General features: G+C 31.8%; 1 protein-coding gene across 1 annotated transcript; it reads right to left on the bottom strand.

The window, feature by feature from the left end:
• Positions 1-230: 230 nt before the first annotated feature.
• LOC140057727 (uncharacterized) lies at positions 231-15638 on the bottom strand. The gene is made up of 6 exons (XM_072103448.1): positions 15119-15638; positions 13888-13946; positions 8676-8736; positions 7911-8081; positions 7671-7814; positions 231-4705 (listed from the first exon to the last, which is right to left on the bottom strand). Exons 1-6 carry the CDS (start codon positions 15636-15638, stop codon positions 2412-2414), a joined length of 3249 nt encoding a protein of 1082 aa, XP_071959549.1. The 3' UTR covers positions 231-2411.
• Between the last annotated feature and the right edge of the window lie 1221 nt (positions 15639-16859).

Here is a 16859-nt window from a genome sequence, read left to right as displayed (position 1 = left end):
ATCATTTGTAAGGTAGACTATCATCATCCCTCTTCTCAGCTCTTTGTGAAAATGGGCACATTTAATGTACTTGATTTGTATAAAAACAGTGTTTTAAATTTTATGTTTAAATACCAAAAAGGACAACTTCCAAAATGTTTCAATTCTTTATTTAGTTTATTTGATAATTATCATACATATAGCACTCGAAATAAAGACAATTATTGTACAAAATTAAAATCAACTAGAGGACCTAAGCTATGGAATCAACTCATAAGAAATATAAGAGAGAGTAAAAATATATCAATATTTAAAAAACTATTACTAAATAAATGCATTAATAGTTATAAAGAAACAATGTATCCTTGTGATAACAACATTTGTAAAATATGTCTAACTTAGACATATATAACATATTCATCATCTTGTATCTTTATCGTTTCAAATTAATTAATTACATTTGCGTATATATTCTGTGACTGTGATGTATATATATATATATATTATAGTACGTTGTATTTTCCTTAATAATTTATTTACTTATTGAAAACATTTTTGTAATATATTTGTGAATTTATATTTTAAGTTAGGGTGCCACAGATAAAAAGCTTTGCTTGCTTGTGGTTATCCTGTTTTTCATACGTTATTGTACTTTAGTTTCTTTATTTGATATATTTTTATGAATGTTGTGTGAAAAAAAAAAAAATCAATCAATCAATCAATCTGAGGTCAAAGGTCAAATTTGAAGTGGCCTCAAATCTTAAAAGTTGAAAATTTTCGATACGAGTTGCCATACCAAATTTCATGCTTCTACCCAAATTTGAAGTATCGGCCCTTTTTTTGTAGCTAAGGAGCCCCACTATTAATTATACAGGATAAAAACATAATATAGGTACATACAGTATATGGAGTATCTGCTTACTTAGGTATCTATCATTCAACAACATTAAAACTTATAATACAGTAATTTTGATAACTATAAAAATCAAAATCAATTATTAATACTCTATTGTTAATAAAATAATTAAAAAAAACAATAAATGATACTAAAACGTAAGATTTAATTGGCGGCAATGGTAACTTAAAATGCACATTAATACAATTGTTTAAAATAAATCTCTAAATCATGGCACTGTAATCAATGCTGGTAATATGCAGGATCTGGAACCAATGACAATAAGCAAGCATGTCAAACACCAAAGCTTATGTCACTTAGGTTCACACCAAAATGTCCTCCACAAGAGTGAATGTATCCCTCTAAATTGTGCATCATCACCGTTATTTTATGTGGATTTTTCTATCCCGTGGACATATATCTTATATATAATTATTATATATTATCTTATTATACAGATATTGCCTGCTTAGAGAGAGGTGAAATATAAAGATTTGACATTCTCGAGGGAATGATAATTTGCTCGAGGGAATGTATATAATATATATTTACAAGAGCAAAATATCATTCCCGAGGATATGTCAAATCTTTTATTTAACCGATATAAAAGGCGATATCTGTTATATTATAATAGCCAACAACCAGTAGATTATCTGCTAGGCCTCCTTGTAAATAAGCATGTTTAGTTAGTTCATAATAATAGATAATTAATGATTCCTTGGCATGTACATGCTTATTTACTATTTATCTTTTATTTCATTCCAGAACAACAGCGAATCATCGCCACTAACAGGCTGGTTAAAATAAACTATAATCACTTTTGCTATGTCAGCGAATGAAAGAAACAAAGTGTTCAAAAGAAGAACATGGGGTCGATAGGTATACATCACCTGCCACCTGACCAACCAACCAACCAACCAACCAACCAACCAACCAACCAACCAACATCCATAGATGTTTTGCTATTCAGTACGGTATGATTAAAATTATTCTCCAATGATGTGATATGATTTTTTTTTTTTTTTTAAGATTACCTGTTTATTGTACTTTTTTTTATATAGCCATACTGTACAAATAGCAGTAAAGTTATGTGTAATGTTCTTGTTCTCGAGAGTGTCTGAAGCACAGTTATCCAAGCCAGTCGCATGTTGCTATCATATACACTTGCTTCAAAGGTTTTACTGCTCCCGTAAGGATTTATATTACTTAAAGGAATTTATTTATTTTTTAATTAAAACATATATCTATATAGATGTAGAACCTGTTTTAAATATGGTGATGTTTTAGAAATTAAAAGGTTAAAAACATGCATAAAAACGCCAAAACACAGTACAGCAATATAAAGACAACAATATACATAATACGATAAAGGGAGTGAAAATACAAAAAGGAATAAAATGGTAATTGATGATTTCACACGCCTTCAGAAAACTATTGCTGTATATGATTTGCGATGTGTCTCCGTTTCATTTACACTCTATGGTTACATTGTAGACATACATACATACACGTTCAGGTTCAATATGCCATCAGCGTATCAGATGATTCCAGCATCGATGTACTCGGCTATTTCTATATCGGCATACCATGTTTCGTTGTGTATAGTTACATAATCTTTCAAATTTTCAAATATAGGATGTGAAAAATACATCACCCTGCGATCCATGTTATAATATATGTATTTGCATTTATTAGGATCAATAATTCGTAAATGGGTAGAAGTTTTCATTATGTCAATTATTGCTCCATATTCAACTTTTCTAAAAAAATTACATTTCTCGAAATAAACAAATATTTTACTGCTTTTGCATTCGTTAATCATATCATTAATAACAATGGAACTTATCATTAGTCTTTGAAGATTGGGAAATATTTGAAAAAAATTGCACAAGCTTTTATTTGTTAATTGTTCAGGAGTAGAACCTCTTGTTCTAAAAAGCAAGCCGTTTGACAAACTAGTGGGATTGAAATCAAGCGCGCGTATCTGTGCACTTAAATTAAACATGTTCCATACATTTGAGAGAACCTCAATAGCTTCGTTATCCCATAAATGAACTAGTTCCAGTAAATGATAATCGCCAAATTCTCCCACTGACAGCCACCGATAAAAATTTCTATTTTTGTATAGTTGTATTATTAGTGAGACGTGCGCTACACGTCTGCAAACAGCTTTAGGTGACTTTTCAGTTGAATTAATTATGAACATATTGACTTTGTCTATTACTTTAAATGGAGATTCTTCAAGTTCTTCATACAACTTTCTCAAAAGTTTTATGAAGTGTGAACTGCTATTATAAAACGTTTTGAAGGAACGTTTTAAACTATCAATTTGTATTTTTATATGTTTTAATTCGGATTTGCTGAGGTATTCATCTAGGGATCCCAATACTTTTTCTTCGTCTTCCTGTTTTTCAAATTTAAAATATTGTGAAAATAAATAAAGATTAGAAACATTGATCACCAGCCAGTGTTTCATGAGTTTGTCTGCATTAGAACCTAGAAAACTAATTGTACATTCTATAGTCTTATGTAAATAAATGTTAGTTCTTATGATTTCACTTTCTTTGAAATCTAAAGTCTCAAAGTGAATTTTGTGAGACAAGTAAAACCCCGCTAGTGCCTCTGCCAGTAACTTATGTGAATATCGGTAAGTTTCATAAAAGCTATCCGGGAAAGCAGGATTATCTTTGTAAACAAAACCTAATCTGAGTGATAAGTCAACTAAAGTATCATTTTTTACTAGCTCTCCTAATTCCAATTTAGTAAAATGAAGAAAGTTTTTCTGTAGACTTATATAACTGATATTTCCTAATAATAAAATGGAATTTTTATAGTCAGATGGAATGTGATCTAGTGTTTGTATCGGTTTCACAGTATAGTTTCCACTTCTGTTAATGTACTGATTTAAAACTGAACGGAAAATTTCTTTTAAAAAGTGTTGAAAATTGTTGGGTACTTTTTTTTCATATTCCCATATGGTACACATTTTAAGTAATAAAAAAGGTGATTGAACGAGTTCAAATATCTCTTTGTGATCACCACCCCGACCAATTGTATATTGCGAATAAGATTTGAATTCTTCAATCAATGAATCACCAAGCGCAGGTTTTTTAACAAGTCTAAAATATTTGTCAATATATTTCATAATGTTATTTTCTAAAAACCCTTCTACTATTACTTCTAAATCACAATGATTAAATAGGCCTAAGTCTCTAGGAAAACCCGGTCGTGATGTCATAATTACTGTGCTTTCCCTCAGTTCGTCACCCTTTAATATTATATTTGGTCCTCCAACACCATATTCTAACTCGTCCAATCCATCCAACAGCACAACTAATTCTTTTTCATGTGTATCTATAAACGTTTCTATAATTGTTTTATCTTTCTGAAGACGAAGATATTTACTAAAAATTACCAGATTAACTTGCCCTACAATCATATCTCTAATTGTTTTACCTGCCTTGATATCTCTTACATTTATAAGAAATAATATTTTACCGTCAAATGTAGAATCAGAACCAGTTGCCCAGTTGTAAGATATATACTGAAGTAAAGTCGTCTTACCAACTCCTCCTTCTCCTGTCATGCATACTTTACATGACTCCGCCGACTTGATAATGTCTAATAGTTCTTTTAATGATGTAGGACTTTCGATTTCTAGATCCGGGTATTTATACTTCTTCAATATTTTTGGTTTCAATATTAGATCAGTAAACATCAGTGCAATATTGTATTTATTGCTATATTGAGCGTTCCATGTCGGCGGTTTTATGTTTGGATCTTGAAATTTCTTTTTCTGTTCTGCTATTAGAAAGTTTCGGATAAGTTCATCTGAAAAGAAAAATGATTGTAATCCAATAATTTCTTCACATTATTATTAGGCATACTATCATGTTGCAGTTGACATAACTGTAACTACAACCTTGCTATATATCAACATATTATTATAAAAATGCTTATTGCATATAAATAAATACAATCTGAAATTTCTTTGATTTATCCAAAGGCTGCAATCGCAATATATTACTATGTAAACCACTAATTATGATGTTACAATCGTATAAATATGATTTCGTAATTAATATATGGTTGGTGAAGATTTTTGTATTATTATAAAACAACACATTGAAAAATACGAAAATACGTAAAAAATATTAGTAAATTAAACAAATTTTTTCAATTGATTGTTTTGTCACATACCGTACTATACGTATTGTTTTTTATTGTATATATGTTTAATAAATGTTCAATAGGCATGTTCTTTGGTCAATAAAAATAACAATGTTGACAGGAGTCCATCCTGGGTTCAATACTTTTTAATATATCTATGAAAATTATATCCCAGATGCTACAAAATATTCACATTTGTATTTATTATACAAGTTATATGTTTAAAAATAATTTTTTAAGATTCTTTAAGATTTATCATTTATTAAAAACGTCACATAGGTATTAATATAGACAGTTATTGAATCTAAAAATATTATATTACATTAACATTATTACAAAGTCTTCAAGAAATCCAGTGATAGTAGAATTCAGAAGGAAAAGCTGAAAGTACATTTTGAGTCACACTTTGCAGGCCCACCTGAATCCTTCAGTGTCCCTAGTGAGCTAGAAGACCCAGGAAGTTTCCCACAGTTGTTCAATGATGAAGACTGTATAGTTAATGAGGATCCACTAACTAGCAAAGAACTAGAAGAGGTTATAAAGTCATTCAAAATTGAAAAAAGTGGAGGAACAGATAACATCAAGTCCGAAGTACTGAAGTACAATATAAGTTAACGCCTGTTTGCATTCCTTCATATGCTTATAATTGTAATCTGGACAACACGGAAGGTCACTAACTCTTGGCTGATGAGCAAGATCACGTATTTTTAAGAAGGGGAATGTCAGTGAAGCCAAGAATTATTGAGGGATATCGATAGGATCAAATCTCAGAAGAATTCTATCCAAGATTATCACATGGAGATTGAAAGGGGCGTATGAAAGTCATTTAAGTGAGAGTCAGTTTGGATTCCGCAGTAATAGATCAACTGCTGATGCTATTTTTATAACCAGAGCTGTTATCGAGAAACATCAAGGTACAATTATTGCTACCTATATTGATCTCACTGCTGCATATGATCACATACCAAGACACCTACTCTTTAAAGCTCTACTTCTCAGGACAAAAGCTACACATATTGTTTCACTTCTAAAAGCTATGTATGATGGAACAACCGCATGCATCAACGGGATGAAATCTTTCTTTGAAGTGAGAGTCAGATGCAGACAAGGTGGTCAGGAATCCCCTTGCCTTTTTAATTTGTATTTTGATTTTGTCCTCAAAATTTCTGCATTCGAAATCGATAAGGAATTTCCTGATGGATGGGGTATTGGATTTCGTTATAATATTCCAAATTAATGTAAAAACAGAGAAAAGAAGCTAAGCAGAATGGAGTGGAAATAATCAAGTGGATCTTATATGCAGATGATCTTGTTTTATTCTAAAAAAATGTTAAAGAATCACAGCAAATCTTGACCATTATTTGTGATACTTGCAGAAGATACGGGTTGAATGTTTCCCTGAAGAAAACGAAGACTCAGGTGTTTGGTGAACAACATCTAGCAGAGAAAAGTTCCTTAGTAAACATAAATGGAGTGGATATTGAAAATGTAAGAGACTTTGTTTATTTAGGGCATACAATCACAAATAGAGAGGATGGCTGCTTCACTGACCATAGAACATCAAGTGCTGTAGGAAAGTTCCATGAATTAAAAGAAGTTTTAAAAGATCATGATGTCTATATGAAGACAAGAAAGAAAGTTTTAGAGGCCTGCGTAAGATCCAGGCTCTTATTATGGTACACAATCATGGTTTCCAAATGAGAATGAAATAAAGAAGATGGAATCGTGTTGCCATAAAATATTGAGACAAATGGTCAAGAGAGGATTTGACAGGGCAAAGAATGAGGCTGACCAACTAGATGAGGATATCTACAGGCTTGTATATTCCAACAAAAAGATATGTGAAATTGTTGGAACATCTTCCTTTAGGGACTGTTTTGATCTGATTTTGCTGTAATTATGGAGGGTACTTTGGATAACTTTACCAAATTACGTCGCCTGTCCGAGAAACGTGTCAGGTATCGTCACCATTTACATACTTTTATTCCTGTCCACCCAGGCAGCACTTGCCTTATAATATACTGTATAGACGAAATTAAGTAAGTCACGTTATTCTAATTTTTTAATATGATGACGTAATACAAATTCAATTTTTTTTTTTCACAACGAATGTGAAAGAGAATTGATTGAGAAAGAACAATCGGATAAGCATTATAAGTGCAATGCGCTCTATTAAATGGGATTAACTAGTACTAAAGCGAAAAAAGAAGTTATTTTTTAAATTCAAGTGGCCATATGGTGACATCAGACCATCCGGTAGGTACACATTTTACATGAATTGATATCTACAACTCATCAGCTTCCATAATACATTTTAAAAACTTGGGGTAACCAGCCATCCAGAGAAGCTATAATTGATTAAAAATAGGTGTGTTTTTTTTAAAGAGTACAGACTCCGTCACATTTCAGCCAGGTGGCAATACACATTTATTTAAAACTATGTAATATTCACAATTAACAGATAACGTTTTGGTATTCAAAAAGTCTTTTTCCTTTTTCACATTACCATCCCAGGTTGTTTAACTTTTGCAACACAGTATGTTGACATTTTGATGGTACTTAAGTCTAATGGATTGTTGTACTGAAATCTTAAGTTATGTATGTTTCATCAAATAACGATACTTACCTTCTGTTAGTGTTCTAGCGTCTAATTCTTCGCTTTGGTCTCCTAACATATATTTATTCTTGCCAGCCACTCTGATTTTGTATAGTTTCGCTGGTGACAGTTCTTTGATTGTGTAAATTTGAAAATCTTTTTCATTTCTATCCTCTGGTGGAATAATATAAAAAAGATAAATAAAGCACATGTTCTGTATCAATGTCAATGAATTAGTTTTTTATTTATTTTACTTTTATGTAGACTTACTGTAATCAAACGTTTCAGATTCACCAACATACTGACCATCATTTTTATATCTAAAGCTGATTTTGTAGGCAATTAGATCAAGACCACCGGTGTATTCAGGGTCTTCTATTCGTAGTGTGATGGAAGTGAGGTTTTGTTCCAACAGTGTGACTGTAGGCGCATTTGGTCGAGCTATAATTCAATTAACATTCAAAATATTAATAACATAAATAAAATACTTATATTGATAATTATATAAGCAAAACAGAAATAATTAATAATACAAATTAATTATTTTGCTTATAAAAAAGACAAAGTAAACAGTTAAATTTAACCAAAAACCTGTTGACTTCCAGACAATATGTTTAAAATGATAAATAAAATACTAAATAAATAAATACTTATACTGTATAATACGCCAAAAAAAACGATGCTTCTTATAAAAAAATAAATCAATCAAATTTAATCAAAAACCCATTTACTTCCAGACAGTAGCTTTGCTGGAGGTTTTGTTTCACCGTTTCCCCTATACTTTTCTCCCAACCAAATTTCAGTACTTTAATGTCACATATGTATCACATGCGATGTCTGTATCATGTGCCATATGACTAACCTAAACATGAAACAGGGATTTTGCACCTGATTCTTGGGACTGTATCTAGATTTCTCCAGAGTGTCATACAAATATTGCGGAATATATAGCATCGCATCACATGTGTTTTACTAGTATCATCGACCAACCAACCCTCAAACTAACCATACAAAAGATAAATACACCTAACTTACCCAAGACAAACCAAGCTACGATTAGAGCGATGACAGCGATGACAGTTGCAGCAACAAATTTCTATAACCAAATACAGACAATTATCAGAAAGCTGAATTTACATAATTTGACATTAATATTAAGTCTAACATTGTCACGGTTGTCTGCTATTTTTAGTTTTCATTGATTCATTCATTCAGGCTTATCGCCTGACTTTATTTACTTTAGGCCTCTGGCCCATAGTAATTAACAAAATAATAATTACATTGAAAAATAAAGCAATTTATGGTCACAAGATAAATGAATTAATTAATTTCGTTCTCTAAGCAAAACATATATCTTAACTTATAAGCATGATACATATATTTAGATATATTATCAATAATTATTGGATCATGTGATGACATTAATCGGCAGAATTTAAAAGTATTTGGATTTTCAAAAAATAAAGAAGATATAAATTTCCTTGTAACGAGGGCAAACTGTAACAAAACTTCATTTATATTACATATTTTACATAACCTATTGCTGCGCTCTATTCTTTTCCATCTTCCCTTTTCTACCTCTAGTTGAAGTGTGCCCAGTCTTAGTTGACTTAAAGCTCGCTTATATCTAGTATCAAGGGTCTGTAGTAAGTATCCATCTACTCCGAAATTGTTTTTGAACATTTTATAATATCTTAATTTTGAAGAAATATTTATGCTTTCAAGAAAGGATTGGCGTTCCATATCGGTTAGCCTTTCTTTTGTTTTATTAATTATATAAAATTTATCAAGGACATTATTTTGTGAAAACCATATGTTTCCATGACCAATAGAGCATAACATATGTTTTATATCGCTTACCCAACAATTACTATTATTTTGCGCTTTATGAAGTTGAGATTTATAACATTTCTTCGCATATTTGTCCTCGTTCATATTTACTAGTCTTACCCAATAACGGATAACATTGAGTACACTTTCGATTGATAAAGAGAATCGTCCACATTCTCCTCTAATTGAAACATTTGTGGCTGATTTCCCGACCCCTAAAACATATCTACAGAAATTATTTTGAATATCATCAATTTTGTTGTTGTTTAGTTTTCCCCATATTTCACTACCATACAGTATAATTGGTTTATTTTAACATTAAATAAGTAGTTCCAAATATTCACTGGTAGATGTCCATATTTCTGATATACTATATTTTTGAGTGAGAAAAGTGCTTTATTAGCCTGTGTATTATTTTGTTCTCTGGCCTTTTCACAATTTCCTGAACCATCGAAAGTGACTCCAAGATATTTAAGAGATTTTACTATTTCAATTTCTTTACCAAGATAATTCCACTTTTCGTAGTTCTTAAGTTTTCCATTTTTTTAAAATACTACACCTACCTATTATTTTACTTTTGTCAATGTTAACTACCAATCCCCACCTATTACAATAATATGCTAATTTATTTTAAAGATCTTGTAATGAGTACACTGTATCACTGATTAAAACTAGATCATCTGCATACAGTAGGTGATTAATATTTATGTTATCAATTTTATTTTGTTTCGATTTTCAGCAGTATGTAATAACTCAGTTATATCATTAATAAAAATATTTAATAATAATGAAGATAAAGGTGACCCTTGTTGTATTCCTACTTCACATTTAAAGGATTCTCCAATTTTGTTGCCAACCTTTACATGCCCTTTTAATTTACTATACATTGTTTTTATAACTTTGATTATTTTACCTTTTATACCAGATTTTCTTAGTTTAATTATAAGGAAATCGTGTCTAACAGAATCGAAAGCGCGTTTTAAATCTATAAACGCCATGTACACAGTTCCTCGTTTTTTTGAGAGATATTTGTTAACAATTGTGTCTAAAATAAATATGTTATCAATAGTACGACAATCTTTTCTAAACCCTCCCTGCTCTTGATGTAATGTTTCATTTTCTTCTGTCCATTTGCTTAATCTATTGCTTATAATGTATAAAAACACCTTGCCTAAAGTGGATATTAAGGATACGCCTCTATAATTTGCTGGTTGATCTCTTTTTCCCTTTTTAAATATAGGAATAATAATGCTTGTTGCCCATTGTTGGGGAAAATTTCCAGAGGTAAAAATACTATTAAAAATTTTCGTAATTGCGCTAATAGCAGCATTTGGCATACAAGTAAAAAATTCAATCGGGAATCCATCAATACCTGGAGCTTTACCCCTTTTCTGTGCTTTAATTGCATAAATTACCTCTTTCCGGCTGATTTCTTCATTGTAACAATCGTTATGTTCGCAATTGTTATCGTTATCGTCTTCTATATTGATTTCTTGTATATTATTTGTTTGATTTTGGAACATTGTTTTGAAGTAATCATGTCATTTTTTAAGTGTAATGTTGGTCACGTGTTGTTGTCGTTTGGTTTTAAGGTTTTTCCAAAATTTTGTACTGTTATGTTCCTTTATTAACCTGATTAATTTTTGTTGTGATGAATTGTTATGTTTATTTTTTTTTATTTTATTAATTTTTTATAACTCCTTTTCTTTAACAGATACTCCTTTAATAGGTTAGTTAGTTTTGTATTTTCTATATTTATTAAGAATGCTACGAATAATAATTTTCTTTTTTATGCATTGATGATCAAACCATGTATTCTTGGGCAATTTTGTGCATTTTTTGTGTACTTGTGTTAGTTTTTTTGTATTTATGTAAACATATTTTAAAGTTCTATAAAGTTAATTAGGGCTTCATCAATATCCCTTTTTTCAACATTTTCATTAATATCATCAAGAAATTTGAAAATGTGTTCATCATTCCATTTGTCCTTGGCTTTATTCACCTTTGTTTCGGACCATTGAAATGTTTCATGTGTTTTCCAGATTTTTTTTAAATCGTTCGTAATTTCTTTTTTGTTTTGTTTAGTCTCTAATAAAATTTCAAAATGTAAAGGCATTTTAGTAATATGGTAACATTTATAATAAAATAAAATCCTCTAATAGATATGAAAAGTGGTAAAAAAGAATAACAAATGCTTGATAAATTGTAGATAACAGTTCGATGAATTCTACTACAATATAATAGTGTTATAAATTATAATACAATATTGTGTGTATAAATGTCGATGGACGTTTATTATTCTAAGTGATGTTTTATTGGGGAGGTATTGGGCGTTTAATCTTAATTGGATCAATACATTATTTAGTTTAAACATATTTTGAAACTAACTTCCGCGACACAGTGGGCCGTTTCGGCCCAAGAAAGAAGACGTTTTAGACGTTTTGCAACATGGGCAGAAGTTATTCCTGAGCTTACTCATCAACAACTCGGCTATCGGGGTTTCACTCGATTTAAAACAAAAGTTCTTATCATCAGTTCTCCCGATGTAATTTGATATACTATTCCCCATAATATACTTGGATGATTTATGAATATATTTAATTTTATCTTTATTAAGTTGCAGTAAAATTTTGATCTACTGACCCTTTCACACGCGCGGTCCGAAAATAAACAAAATCTAAAATGGCTATCACCAACAACGGCCAACTTAGTTGAAAGTGGCAAGGTGAACCCGTGAACTCACCGTGAACCCTGAAATTACTTCCAAAAAAATCTACCAATGAAAGCACAAATTTTGTTTTAAAACCATTTATAACATCTTCCTAAGATAACAATATCGTAATAGTGAGAGCTAATGTTATCAAATCTACGTTTCGCGGTACATTTGAGATAGATGATGTATGTATCCAAGGCGGAGAGATTTGTCCCGAAGTCAGAATTAAGCATAATTTATAACACTAGATGGTTTTAGAATACACAGTGATTTCAGCGTCAAAAATGTACCGCAGGACTATAATTATTGTCGTTTACAGAAACGAATAAATAGACACAATGATTTATGTAGTCAACTAAAATTAGCACCATGGGAATTACTTCCGAAAGAGAAACTTGTCACAAAATGAGTCCAATTTTTTGCATTTAAACAAATCCAATTTGTGTTTTGTATGTAACATTAGGATTGAGGGATGGAGAAGAGGATGGGTACAAAGAAGAACAATTTTTAAATATATTCTTTATCTACTCAGTAACGAAATATTGTGTTCATGTTTTATAGGCCTATAAATAATATACTACTTGAAACAGTAACACATTGGCGATTTAATACTTCGTTAAAACTGTCACTGTCATTAGTCGATTGAAATAGCATAATACATGTAACGATACACTACTACGACGTTTACATTTTTTGTAATTATTAATTAATACAAACGTTGAGAAGCAACTGTCAGTAATAAAAGTTTATTTGTATATTTTGCGTTTATATATCTAACAGTAGGGCCTACTCACACTCACAGTAATATGTGTCCAAAAATGGTTAATACGTATTTACAGTACTGTCCAATAGGTTCCAGGTTAATTCCCCAAGGGCCAATAAATTTACCTACAGCTGGTACTTGTTTTAAACCAAATAGTTATATTGGAATGTTCCATTCATCAGAAATCAATACATTTGTATAAACGTATATTAAATCTATCAAAAGTAGTATTTTTTTAAAAGAAAATCGGCCTGTCTTCAACATTATGATGCTGTACTCGAGCTGTTCAACCGGTTTTCATCTATTAAAAACAATTATCGTAGGAGGAGATAGAAAAATGCGAAGCATCCTCGTATTATTGTGTGCGGTATTTTTCAAGATAGACATCCATTAGACAGTTTATACCGCGATCGGAAAACACCCCTATTTGGGGCAAATCGTTAAACCTAAATTCGTTTTAATTGTCAAAAACTGATTGTCTAACTCAATTTAATTAGTAAACAGGGTTACATCAGGTGGTTAAAATCAGTACCGAAAGTACGAACTAACTTTATATACCATCGAGTAAACATTCTAGAAGTAAGGCGCGATTTACCGAATTTTGCCCTTACGTAAATTTATATATAGATACATATTCGTCAACAGAGGATGCTATCTATATTGTGTGTAAGAAAGGTCCAAGTCCCTGGAGCTGGGCCTTTCTTTTATACATACCGGTTTTCTACCACGTGTTAATAGTACTTAATGAGTGGACTTCGGTCCATAATTCATACACAAGGTAGCCCTATGCCTAAGTTTTTTTCTATGTTTAACTCAATTTGGTCAAATGATGGACTTTGGCCCTTTTTATATTCCGGTATTATTCTTTAAAAGTATTCGATATGTAAACTGGAGCTCCATTCCTCATGCCGCCTTTAAATTTGTATAAACTGGTTACTTACCTGTATTACTGTTCTTGGTAATCCAATATTTTCGTTTTTATCTATATCAACTTGTCCACCTGTATTTATAGCAAAGTAAACAAATACAGTATCATGCTTATAAGTTAAGATATATGTTTTGCTTAGAGAACGAAATTAATTAATTCATTTATCTTGTGACCATAAATTGCTTTATTTTTCAATGTAATTATTATTTTGTTAATTACTAGGGGCCAGAGGCCTAAAGTAAATAAAGTCAGGCGATAAGCCTGAATGAATGAATGTATTAGGGAGCTTTCGATTAACGACGACCGCTGACGACCAAACTACGTCATGTAAATTCGCAAATGTATTAAATTAAATTACGTCAGAGTAGGGCAAAATGTCTGACCAATTACTCAACTCCCCCTGACGCAAAGCTACTCCACAGTTCGTTAATATAGCCCTGTTGGTGTTAGTACCCACTACTTACTTGGGCTCGAATCTTACCCTATGCATCAGCACAAGCTCGGTTGTCTGAGCGGTATGAACGCCAGGCTAGTGACCTGAAGGTCGTGGGTTCGAGTCCCATCCTAGAAAAAGTATTCTCAGGTATTCTCGTTATGGGGTAAAAATTTAGAACTCCCGACATCCTATAGTTTCTGTCAAAATGTGCTCAGAGCGAAATGAACGCCGATGTTTTTCTATTATCAATTTATCCAAAATATGAAAAACATGTCGACGGGGAATACCAAACATGTAAAAGTACATGACTTCTTCCAATTAAAGACAGCTTTAACACTGCCTGGATGGGATGATCTCTTATTTTTATCATTAGCTGCTCTCTTCAATTAAAGACTCTATCTAATTAGAGACAAAAGACCACGGTTTTAAACTAATTAACAGTTTCCTTCAAATGTTCGCTCCAATATTAAAGACTACTTTAAAAATAAACTTAATCCATTTTTAGGGTGGGTATCATCCATTGAATAGACAAATACACACAACTGGACAGAAGGGCAGACAAACCAACTCGATTATATTTACCTTTAGCCTTCTTCAGGGACGAAGATAATCATTCTGACATTTAATTTCCCTCGAATAGGTAATTTAGAGACCAATTCTAGTGCCGGTTTTTAGTTAGAGGGATTCTAATTAGAGACAAAAGCAACTAAAGACCACTAAAAAATAATTGGAAAGGGACTTGTAAATGGAAAATAGACTTGTGCAACGTTAACCGTGGGAATAATGTTGATAATTATTTAAAACGTACCCAGTAATATCCTTTTTGCACTTGGATTCAACTGATTGGCAAATTTCGTAAAACTATCCTCATCCAGTGTATTTAATTTGAGTTCTTTCTCCAGATCAAATACTAAATCCCATTTATTTGTAAATCTGTATGAACTTAGGTCGTAGAACGCAATCAATTTTTGAAAATCACCTCTCGCAGTTTCTGTTATACTACACATAGCTTTATAAAGCTGTTTACGCCTTTCCTTCAAACTTTCCCGATACGGACCGAAACCATCAACTTCTTGTTTGTATCTCATTACACTGGCTTTTGCGTCAGCGTTTTCTGTCACGTCTGCCATTTCTGACATAATGTTAACATCATGGTATGCGATAAGACCTTTATGCTTGAGTTCAGTAAATAAATTCATTCCTAAGTTGTCACGTGCCAATATACCAATCGGTAGGTGATGATGTAGAAGTAATCTTAACTCCTGTACATCTTCCCCGGGATAGGCATCACTGAATTCTTGAAGAAAGTCTGTAAATCTATCCTCCATTATGTTACTGTAAAAGAAAGTGTTAGTAATTAGCTTCATAGTTACGTTTTATTATCTTTATACTTAATGTCTGAGAGTGCCATGTATGATGCCTTTTCAGCTGAAACATATTTATTCAGTACGGTACACTCTCAAGATTGTGACTCACTCGCGCACCTCCCTTTTATGATATGACTTTAAATGTTACAATTAGGCGAGCAGACCAATACAGTGGTATACAGGAACTTTATATTTCGTTTAAAACATTCAAGTTGACATTGTAAGAACTTTCATTTTCTATTTAGTGTGCCCTCTAGACAGAAAATACGTTTCATCAATGATCATTATAACAAATACGAAACGTCTGAGTTGAATCCCGACGATACGAGTTGTCTTGCGATAGCGTCGGGCGTAATTCTTAGGTCGTCGCGAGAACTTTTAAATGTTAAATTTTTTCCCGACAAGACGACTCGTCGGGCCTTGTCGTACGACGCTGTCTGAGTTGGCCTTTAGGAAACCCATATTGCGACTAGTCCCGTTAACCTTACAAATGACAGTATAAATGACCATCTATGTTCAACCATGGAGCAATTTATTCCTTCGTGATTTAACCGTGCCACACAAAGTTATATGGTATGATTTTCCTGATTTGTTTCTAATAGAAGTTTTTATGGTTTTCTGTAAAATAGTATTAGTTTTTAATATTTATCAAATATAGATAATAGATTGAAATGACATTGAAAGACATGTTGTATTAGAACGACCTATCTGTAAGATGATACCAACTGTAATAATTTCGCATGTTTTGGAGGTGTGTCATTCCGCTTAATAGCCACTATTTGTAAATCACAGCCATATTGATTGCGTTTATCATTGTTATGCATTATTATCAAATTGTGTAGATCTATTTTTAAGAATGTAGAATAGTTTAGAAATTCCAAAGTGTATTTTTGTTACAAGGTCAACCTCAAAACACTGTGCTCCATAATCTTGATAATGGGATTGCACGAATTGCATTTTCGCTAATAACGAACTCCAAACTAAAATTTAGTTGCATCTACCCATCACCGTTCCGCAATCCCATTACACCCAAACTTGACGTGAATAGTCTGTTTTATACAATGATATATTCATAGAATAATGATTCTGAGTTTGGCCCACTGTTCCATAATACACATCTCATACCGCCCACAATGCATTTCGCAAACTTAACGCGATTCCAATGGTACTGTATAATCATGA

The sequence above is a fragment of the Antedon mediterranea genome, chromosome 8, assembly GCF_964355755.1.
Source record: "Antedon mediterranea chromosome 8, ecAntMedi1.1, whole genome shotgun sequence".
Lineage (NCBI taxonomy): Eukaryota > Metazoa > Echinodermata > Crinoidea > Comatulida > Antedonidae > Antedon > Antedon mediterranea.
The sequence above is the reverse complement of the archived record's forward strand: the minus strand, read 5'-3'. Positions and strand labels throughout refer to the sequence as shown.